The sequence below is a fragment of the Crocuta crocuta genome, unplaced genomic scaffold, assembly GCF_008692635.1.
Source record: "Crocuta crocuta isolate KB4526 unplaced genomic scaffold, BGI_CrCroc_1.0 scaffold291, whole genome shotgun sequence".
NCBI lineage: Eukaryota > Metazoa > Chordata > Mammalia > Carnivora > Hyaenidae > Crocuta > Crocuta crocuta.
In genome coordinates this window covers 1,410,376-1,421,039 of record NW_027527977.1, presented here as the reverse complement: position 1 = coordinate 1,421,039, position 10,664 = coordinate 1,410,376, and the positions used below count along the sequence as shown (strand labels likewise).

Sequence of the window (10,664 nt, the reverse complement as noted above, 5' to 3'; positions counted from 1 at the left end):
GATATGAAATAATTGCTTGAGAGAAAGTGGTTTCCTTGGCCAAAGAAAATAAAACAGCCAGGTCTTTGAAAGCCTCTTCGGTTCTTTATGTGGGGGTGGAGAAAGCTAAGGATGTTGAGCCAGAGAGAAGGAAAGAAAATGAAAGATAATTTGGGGGGTGAGGGATGGTGAGAGAAAGTCACTTTCCCAGTTTGGGGGGGCGAGATTAAAGATCGTTTTGATGGAGTATACTCTCCTGGATAGCTCGCCTGCCCTTTTTTTTTTTTTTTCTCCCCTGAGACCCGTAATACCTGTAAGGGGAGGCTGGGTTGGACAGAGAATGGTCAGGAGACCTCTGGAGCCTCCAAAGGAACTTGCAGAGTGGAAAGTGTGAATGCAGCGCTGCCACATCCTGACTCCTTTTTTCTATCTTTAGCTATGTCGGTTTGGGACTGAGCGTTTGGGAGGGGGCACGAGGCAAGGATTAAAATGTCTAAAGAGTGCAGGAGTGGAGGAAGAGCCGCAACTCACCTGTTTGGTTTGAAAACAAAGCTCAAAAGGGCTTGTTTTAAACGTTTCCCTTGACTTAAAAGGCAAACTCTTGCGTTAATCCTTCTGTTTATTGATTTATGGGCCCAAGGAAACCAAATCTTTTAATAACTCAATTATCAGATAAACGTAGCGGGCCTGGCTAACGAAAGCAAAGGGGTGGGTGCGGGTCGTACCTAAAAACGAGAAGGGAAGGGGGGAGAGAGGGCAGTGAGCTCTCTCCAAGCGGGGGTGGCGTGGGTGGGCGCAGGGGAGGCGCGCAAGGGGCTCTACTTAGCGGGGGCGCGGAGGAGCACACGCATGACGGCGAAGAGCGATGAAGGAAGCCTGCATAGCCAAATCGGACAATTCCCATCCCATCACCCGCCTTTAGGAGCGTGAGGAGCGGGAGAGTTTCCATCCTGGCAAAGGCAGGGGAAGCTTCCGATTCCCCGGACATTTCTAGGCCACTTGCCTCCGGGGAGGAGGCGCCCGGAGCGGCCGCCGGTTGCAAAGGGCACAGGCAGCGCTGAGACCCCTCCCCGCCTGCTGCCCGCGTGGCGCCGCCCCGTTACCTACTGGAGAATGGGGCTTTCTCGGTCGCCTTAGCCCTTAGGGTGAGACCGAGAGCGGAAAGGGCCCTCGCGGCCCGCGGCCCCTGCAGCGGCTGATTCTATGTCCTCAACACGACTGGGCGCCAGGGGCCCACACGCTCTCAGGGCCTGCACAGTAAGAGCAAGGCGCGTCCATCGCGTCTCTCGACCGTCACACGCGTGGGGCGCGTTGCCCTGCAAGGAAAGGAGACGATGGTTTTCAGTGTGGTTTCTCCTGGCCTTTTGCAACCAGAATACATATAACGCAAGTGTCCAGGCCCTCGGACAAAGGCGCAGGCTTCTGAGCTGGGGAGAGATGGAGTGTCTACATTCTCCACGAGGTTTAGTTCCCGGCCTTTGTATTTCACCTGGTCTAGGGCTGAGCCCTGCACACCCAGAGACCCCCAAAGGAGCTAGCGGTAGTTAGGCTGGGGAGTAACCGTAACCGTTGCTCGGACCTTCCTGGTGACCTTACACCTGCTGCCTAACTCCCTACCCCGTAAAAGTGTCGGCGCAAAGCTCTCAGCAGGTGCCTTGGGCCCAATCCTCCAACCTCCCCCCAAGGCCAAAGCCCTTTGGGGCGGCACAACTGAGAGTCCCAGTGGATTCTAGCTGTAAATCCTGCAGAACAGACATCTGGATCTTTAACTCCCAGGGATGTTGCAAAGGTCCTAAGGTCTACTTTGTATAAAGAGGTGCGTGTATCAACACTAAATTTAGAGATCACTGGGGGTGGATTTCCCCCACTGCTTTTGGGAGACTGGGGACAATAGGTTCCAGAATTTATTTCATGATAATGCTCAGATGAAGCCCAAGAAAGAAGCTGGGCTGCCAGAATGAGAGACAGTAAATGAATGAAACTTTACCTCCTGGGAATAATAGTCCCAGTGTATACAGACGGTAAAATTCAAAGCTGAAATACATCTCCTTTCACTTTGCATTCATTATTTTGCCATCATATGCCAAACCGAGTGCATGTCTGGGAGGGGGGTGATGCCTCATTCATAAAGCATCTTGTAGAAAACAATTGTTGCTGAAACACGGAAGCTTGCACCACCCTCTTCCCCAGGACCACTCGAAAAGCTGCTTCTTTACCCGCTAAAACAGCAATCACCAAAGGGCCCAAGGAAATGGAATCTATTTCAAAGGCAGGGCAATATTGCTAAAATATTGGACTCCATGAACCCTTACTCTTCTCCCCTAAAATTCATTTTCAGCTCCCTCCTCCCCTGGAATTCCATGTTGAGGTATCTGTTAGCAACTAGACTGAAAGCTGCTTCAATTTCTTATTGGCCACTTTCTAAATTATTCCCTTTGAGCTTCTTTAAAGAAGTGCACCTGCAGAATTCTGACACACAGGCTTTGATTAAAAAAGGATCGGATTTTTTTTTCTCTGTACCTTATAGATTGTGTAGGAAGCCCAAGTCCTCTTTGAAGAAGCTCATAAACCATGCGGGCAAAGCTTTGGAAAACAGAAGAGAATGAAATGGTACATACCCCTCCGAAGGAATTACATACTAATCAACGTATTCATATTGTGCTTTTTTTTTTTTTACTATTGTTCTTAAAATTGGTAGATGACACAAATATAACAAATGCAAGATTCTCTGTATGCAGATGCCGGCAAGGCTGGGAAATTAGTAACATTTCTGAAAGGAACTGATGATGAGTCTGAATCAAGTTATTGATCCGGATTTTCCTCAGCCGCAGGAGCCTCTGCTCANAAACGCAAAGGTGCTAACCACACCCATTTTCATCCTGGAAAATTCCCGTGACAGCTTGAGGGAGGGAGGGCAACGTAGAAAAGGGTGGTTGGGAGAGGGGTGAGGTGAGGTGGAAGGGCGGGCACTGCGAGAGAGTTTCCTAAAAAAATATTAAAAATTAAAAAGTTCGTGCGTCTCAGTCAACCAACTCTCAAAGCACTGACACCAACAATGTTTCTCCGATTTTCTTCCAATAAGTTAGCGTTTTCTCACGTTTAGTCTTATGTTTATTTTTCCAAAGGGGGAAAATCATGGTTTTCTTTTATTATCAGTATTACTAAGCTCGAAAGAACCGAAGTGGAAAATCCGGACGTTTGTCTCCAAGTGTATCTTGAAATAGACACTGAGAACCGATATTGTTGCTCCGTTGTAAGCCTCTGTTTTTTTAAAGTTATTTAGCTCTTTTTTTTTAAAATTTGATTGTATGTGTATTCTACCTAATATAATTCTTCCAAAGCCAATCCAACATTTTAAAGCTAAAATTAAATTTTTTTTTGTTTTCCTTTTGTATTTAAAACATTTTTCTTTTTCTTTTTTTTTTTTTTTTTAATTTTCATTTCCTGTGTTTCTCCTCCTTGTCGCCAGTTTTACTACCTGGGCCTTCCCCAGACGTGTGCCTGTTAGTGGTGGTGTTGTTCAAGAACATCTTGTCCATGCCTTTGAGCGCCTCGGTGAGATAGTTCTGCAGGGCCGTGAGTGCGGCGCAAATGGCCGGGGCGCCGAAGCCGTGCGTGATGAGGCTGAAGTGCGTGAGGCAGCTCTGGATCCCCGGCTCCAGGATGGGGCTAGGTCTGCTGTTCCCGATTGGCGTCCGGTCCTGCGCCAGCAGATCCGTAAATTCTTTACAAAGTTGCCTGCAAAGAGGTGGAAGAGGAATAAAAAATCACTCTCGGTGTCGTTGTCATTGGCATTAGAAACGAGTGGCGCGCACAAGCCCAGGGGCGCCCGGTCACCATAGAGCCGGAGAGCGAGGCTAATGCGGACGATTCCGCTCTGTTTCCCTTCCCAGCGCTCTCCTTCTAGAGCAGCTGGGACTAGAAGGAAGGGGGAGGGGGGGAGTTATGGGCTCCTTCCAGCCCAAAGCCTTGCCTTTCTCCCCACATCCAGTCTTTCCCCTCTTCATTCCAGAATCGCATAAACTCTGCTTGGGATATTCGCTAGGCTTTAGCGTTTGATCTTTCATATTCAGCAATTTTTGGCTCTTACCTGGCAGAGTTTTGTGTTTTTTTTTTTTTTTTTTTTTTTTTTTTTTTTTAAGCCCTTTCCCCTTTCTCTCCTCTGCCTCTCTAACCTCTTGGTGATCAGGCTCAAAAAGCCCTGAAACATTTAGGCCCCTAAGACACAAGCCCATCCCTGGCACAGAAGCAGATTGCTGGAGCCTTGCGTGGCCCAGGGCAAACAACTGTTTATTCCAGGACAGAATGCTGATTCCATTCAAAGCAAGAATCCCAAATGCAGCATTTGGGAAGGAAGGTATTTTCCCCCCCTTTCCCCTTTCTTTTAAGTGCAGGCTACTGAAAATCTTTGTACAACAGGACTGTTGTCAATATAAAAGGATTCCTACATTGTTTAAATAAAACCTACAGGTAGATGGGTAAGACACCGGGGAGGGTAAGTTTTTATTTGTTGAAGGTTTTTATTTCCTCAGGGCAACTACAATTTAGTGGAATCTCTCTCCCTTAGAAATCCTGTGTGCCTACGAATTGAGCTTATTTGAGAAATTTTTAATATCAGAGGTGGACAAGAGGGTTAATAGAAGATGGTTTTAGCCCAGAAGGTCCAATGGCTTGGCTCTGCTATCAGTCAGAGGAATGGCATCCCGAAGGCCACAGCCTTTCACAGACTGACAAACTTCTCCCGTCAACCTGCTTCCACCGGTCCATGGGTTGGTGAGAAAAGAAAAACTACACAAGTCCAGTACCAGCCCCGGCCCCACCTCCAGGGCGGCCTGACGCTTGGCTACGTGTGGTCTGACCAACAGGTAAACAACCCAGAGGCCCATATGAGTGACCGTGGGGCATCCTTTGCCAGGGGGATTACTCCCAGGAAGAGTAATGGCTAAACATGACAGAGACTACCTCCCCCACCCCCACCTGCTGCAGGTGAAAAGATTTTGGTTTTAAAGCTGGTGGTTAGACAATACTAATGGGCATCTCCCTACCCTCTCCCTGCTGGTTTCTCCACTCAAAATGCACACATACATCCTCACAACCAGGAAGAAATAGGTTCTTAGGCACCTCAGAAATCACCTGTGGGGCTCAGATGTATGTATCCATGCCTCTACGCTCTTGATTCCAAAATGGGGCCTGGGGCTAGGTCTACAAATAAATACCTTTGAAAAGCTCCCCAGATGATATTGATACTCACCCCAGGTTACAAAATAGTGTCCTAAGTGAAGCCACAGGGCTTCAAGGGGAGATTGGGTGGAGGAAGTTACAAGGATTCCTTAGGGAAATGATAGAGGTGGCTGGAATCCTATTACCTAATTTATACACTTTAGTTTTATTTCCCCCCAAAGTACTCTTTTATAAAGCACCAACAGGTCCCCCACCGCCAGCCAGCAGAGCAAGGAGTAGGAAGGCAATAGATCTATTATACTGCTAGTTGGTACATCAGAAGAAAACCTTTCAAAAACAGGACAAGAGCCAAGTTTTGATCGTTGGAAGAGATGGTTAAAGTCTTTCCTTAAGTTTGTACTCATTACCAAAGTGCCAAAAAAGAAATTCTGAACTGGGGGGAACAAATGCTTAGAGTCAAACATTCTAAATCTTCAAAGCCCAAAGCAGGGTCTGTAAGCAATTAAAGTTCTGGGACATTAATATTTTTTGACCCTGCGGAAAGGGGCAATCAAATTCCAATCACGTCTCAAAAACATCTGGACAAATTTGAGCAAATGATTTTTCAGCCTTCCATATATTTCTTTAAATTACGCTGTCAACGGAACAAACCGCGTCCTCCAGCACTAAATAAATGAGCGCCGCTGTTTGGGCCGAGCCTTCGAGAGAAACGTGCGGGCGTGCGCAGCGCCGCCCACTGCAGGCCTGAGCCGGCCATAAAACACCAACAATATGACACCGAAGCCAAAGACAGGAGTAAATCAAATAAATAGAAAACCTACTGTAAAAGTTCAAATGAGCTCTAGACCTAAATTTAGCCCGAGATTTACTATTTTCCCCTCTGGAGTTGTAGTAAATTTTACGTCTGTGGAAGATGCCAAACAGCAACGCTGGAAAGAGAATAATTAGAGCTGCGGGTGGAGATGGGTACACGTGGGTGACATATAGACACCCTGAGTGTGCTTATGACAGGGAGATGTGAAACCAGGAAGAAATGTGCACCTAGGGATCCAGGGAAGATGTGGATCCAGGGAAGACCCAGAAAAGGTCTGCCTGGGATCCCCAGGGTTGGGGATAAGAGCTGTAAAAAGCCTGCATTCATATCAATAAAGCCATTCTCCCCAGAAACTTGGAAATAGAGGAGACCAAGACAAACNGGGGGGGGGGGGGGGGGGGGGGGAGGAGAGAAGGAAGGGTGGAGCTGGGAGGGCTTCCTAGCTAGCAACCCACAGGCTGCAAAAGCTGCTTGGACCACTGAGCTGCTTCCCAGCCCCACAAATGAGGTCTGCAGCAAATCCTCCCAAGCGAGGGATGCAGCAGCGTGGGAGTCAGAGAGGAGGGTTTAGGGTTTGGGATACTCACTTGGTAGCCAGCAGCATATTCTTTCGGGAGTGCAGGTCACTGGGGTCCGTGTGCTGCCGGTTCAAATACTCAGAAACAGCTTTAGCAGGAAACTCTGTTTCGCAAATATACCCAAAATCCCGAGCTAAGTGAACAGCTTCTCCTGAAAAGGCAGCAGCAGAGGTAATAATCAGCACCTAGTCCCTAATCATCTCAGGACAGAAGACTGTCCCTGGTCAACTGTTGTTATTTACAGAAGAGGCCAGCTGTTGGGGGCAAGAGCAAAGGTGAGACTGATGGCCAGATAAAAAGGATTCTCAAGCCATAAAGTTGATGGAATAAACTCTGCTCCTGCTGCTCTTTCCATCCTCTCTCTGATGATCCTTTTAGCCAAGTTCTAGCTAGACATCCCCTGAATAGCCTGGGTCTCCTACACACCATGCTTTCTCTTAGGGCAGATACATTCAGGAGCCACGTTACAATTGCACCTAGACAGCTGGCTAGACCTTCAAGCCAGATTCCCCACCCCACCCCCTTTTTTATAAAGCACCTGTTATACCTGCTTTAAATAAAATTTAAAAGTATTCTTATCTTTTGTGTTATCTTTTGTATTTCCTATCACTGCGGTGGGTAAAAATATCTTATTAATAACAAATGTATAGGGGCGCCTGGGTGGCTTAGTCGGTTAAGCGTCCGACTTTCGCTTAGGTCATGATCTCGCGGTTCGTGGGTTCGAGCCCCGCGTCGGGCTCTGTGCTGACAGCCAGCTCAGAGCCTGGAGCCTCTTTCAGAGTCTGTGTCTCCCTCTCTCTCTGACCCTCCCCTGCTCACACTGTCTCTCTCTCTCCTAGAAATAAATAAAAATATTTTTTAAAAAAACAAATGTATACAAACAATTCCATGTGTGAATATGTCCATGTATATTAAAGAATATATGTAAAACATATAAGGAATGACTGTTTCTGTCCCGCAATTGAAATATGTATTCTTCGTCAGTTCCTTGATAGGTTTCAGGTCTCTCCTCAGAGGTTCCTGTCATCATCCTCCTACTTAAGACTTTCTACTGCACTAAGATGACACAGCAACTATAGAAAACCTGGACACCTGAGTCCTCAGCTTATGTGGAAGACCTTTCAAATAAAGTACTATTAGCCCTTCATGCACAGCCTTAGGTGTTCAGAGGAAGATTCCGAACACAATAAAGAGATATGGTGAATTATCTCATAGCTATGTGATTTTTAAGGAACATGACTTACTTTTAATCATCATTATCATAGTAACAACAAAAGACTTCAGGCATGGCGCTTACAACAATCCAGATCCATAAAACTGAAAACTACCAGGTAAATATTGTAACTTCAGTAGTTTCCCAGTTTCCTTCCTTCTCCACCCAAATTCATGTCTTAGGCAGAGATAACCTTGACTGCTTTTTAAAATGAGGATTGTGATACTAACAAATACCTGAAGGGCAAAAGGTAAACCCCCAGGCTGAGAATCAACTGCTAATAAGTGTGATCTGGAAATTTGGTGACTGCTGCCCCAGAGGGTAAGTTTGGGCCAGGCGACTCTGCCTTAAAGATGGCAAAGTGCAATGCCTGTAAATGTGATGACTTTATGGTTGCTGCTTACATATTCTAAGATCTCCTCCAAAAACCAATTCCCCACAGGAGTGTCATAATATCACATCCATAAAAATAGAAGAAAAAACCAAGACCAACATGTTAGACTCTAGAGAAAATTCTATAACTTCCTTCATTAGGACCATCTGGCTGTATTTCCTATTCCTTCCCCATCCCACAAATTAACTGCAGATCCTCTTGTTCTCAACTGTGTAGAAGTTCCTGTTTATTACATACCATAAATATCACCTCCAACCCCAAAATGATGAGCCAATTAGAATGTGCTTGTCATAATTATAGCCCTTTAATTCACAATTGATACATCTACACAGAAGATCACACGTGACTTCCTCCATGTTCCCTCAGCACCACACTGCACTCAGTTTTCTCCTAGGCTTCATTGCCTTATTAAGCCATATTTCAATAATAATAATAATAATAATAAGTCCCAGGTAATCAGCAGGAGATAGGACCCTGGGAGTGGCATGAGTTTTAAAATAACTATTAGGGGTCATGAGTGCAATAACAGTTTCATAAATTGACAATGTGCTTTCTACTACTGAGGATTCAGAGGTAGAACCTGGGAAGGAGAGGGATATAAAATGGATTGCAGCTTCCAGAGTTACTCTTGCAAGAATTCATACAGAGGGAGTTTCACACACTGTCTCCTGCACATGGTGGCAGAAGTGACCCCTGCACTGCCTTAGAGTCTGGACCTAAGCACTCTTCAGAGCTTAGGGAGTCTCGCACATGTCCTTTGGCCTCTCTACAATTGCCAGCTCCCTCTAAGTAAAAGGACCTTTGAACTTCTCTCAGGCAGGCTCTTGACATTCGACTCATAAGGGCACAACAATTGCAGTGATTTCCAGTTAATCATGAAACGTGTAAAATGTCAGCCTTCAGCCAACAGTTAAACTCAGCCACTTCGTGAAATGGCCACACATCTTGCTTACCTTCCACCAGGGAGGTGAGTAACGTGACATTTGCTGCTTTGCGCCTGCCCGCGGGTAAATTCAAACCGATTTTTTCTAGCCTTTCTCGCAAAGATCTCCCCCCATTTTTCGATTTGGCTCTGAAATTGCAAGAATTAACATTCTGATTAACCTCAGAGTGTTCCTGAAACAAAGTTTAGACTTAGCAATCTAAAGCCCAGTGGAGCTTGAAGAGGTTTTAACTTGAGGTTAGCACATTTTCCCCTTTTCCTTGTGGTTATTTGCTGATAGTTTGCTGAGGTTTGCTTAATTTCTGCAATACAGAGCATAAAAAATTTGAGTCTTTTTTTTTAATCTCGTGAGAAAAAAAATGATACCAGATGGGAATCATTAGAGTGTAGGTTGTGGGTCCAGAAAAGGTAGAAGTTGCGCATGCAAACACACAAGCTCTTTCCTTGTACTGGAGTCAGTTTGGTGAGCAGAAACTGGGCAGGCACAACCTTGCCGAAAAGAAGGAAAGAACTGGGTGGTTCAGAGAAAAGGCACTAGCTGAAACAGGTGGGCTTTTCGAGGAAGGAAGGGGTCAAGAATTGCTATAAGATGGAGTTGGGTTAAAAGGGGAAGAAAGACTGAAACATGAAACCAACATGATGATGGCAATCGCAATAGCAGTTAAACTAACACTTTAGGGAGTTTAGTTATGCGATAAGCACTGTATATTGATTATCTCACTTAATCTCATAGCAAGTTTTATACACACACACTCAATGCCCAGGGGGTGAATGAAAGAAACTTCCACACTCCGGGGCTCAAAGGACTCACTTGGAGAGCACAGCAAAAGGATTCAAAGTGAGAAAAATCCATGAGTCACCACCTTACTTCCCTCCTAAACTCTCTCTGTATGTGCTAAAGTCTTGGCAGAAATAACAAGAAAAAACCCAGTTACTCTGACCTCTCCTGTAGTACAGTACACACAGCCACTTTTAGGAAAGAAGGGGACTTTTAACTCCCCAAATAGGCCAGCTTGAAAAGTTCATCTCCTACAGCATCATCTTCCTATCAGAGGCACTACCAAAGTGTCCTTTGTCCAGGCACTGGCAGGGAATCTGGGGAGAGGCTTTAAAATCTTAAAATAAAAGCCACCTCTTCTCCCATTTTTTCACGAGTCCATGAAATGTCTTCCTCCAGTATTGAGAACCATGTGAACGCCCCCCGACGGAGTAACTGTTAATATCCCATTGTTGTTATGGGTGGTGCTCCTACTGAAGACAAGCGGTCACACGTCTAGAGCAGAATTTTTCAAGCTGTAGGGAACAGTGCTTTGGTGGCTAGCGACCAATTCAGTCGGCCGCCAAACATACTTTAAAACAAAACAGAATTATCACAGCACGTTACTGGTACAAAGTGGGTTATTCCATGAAACGTCTGTTTTAGAGAAGTGTGTGTCGGTTCTGCGTTTCGCTCAGGCTACAGAACGCCCTCGAAGTGTCCCAGGGACTGGCAGGAGCCCCGCGTCAGGCTGCGGGCAGGGAAAGAGGGAGGCTCCCGCCACCGGCAGCAGCAGCAGGGCGAG

At 46.0% G+C, this 10,664-nt stretch overlaps 1 protein-coding gene across 3 annotated transcripts in view; it reads right to left on the bottom strand.

Annotated features, from left to right (window-relative positions):
• Positions 1–1,272: 1,272 nt before the first annotated feature.
• TFAP2B (transcription factor AP-2 beta) overlaps positions 1,273–10,664 on the bottom strand; it is a 26,516-nt gene continuing 17,124 nt past the window's right edge. For 2 of the 3 annotated variants that reach the window (XM_077752862.1, XM_077752865.1), the window contains exons 5-7: positions 9,113–9,231; positions 6,562–6,703; positions 3,417–3,717 (exon numbers count right to left, since the gene is read on the bottom strand). In XM_077752862.1, the coding sequence (XP_077608988.1) occupies positions 3,417–3,717; positions 6,562–6,703; positions 9,113–9,231 (562 nt within the window). Of the gene's footprint in view, positions 1,296–3,416; positions 3,718–6,561; positions 6,704–9,112; positions 9,232–10,664 lie in introns of those variants that run through there. The other variant, XM_077752864.1, reaches the window with a different exon arrangement.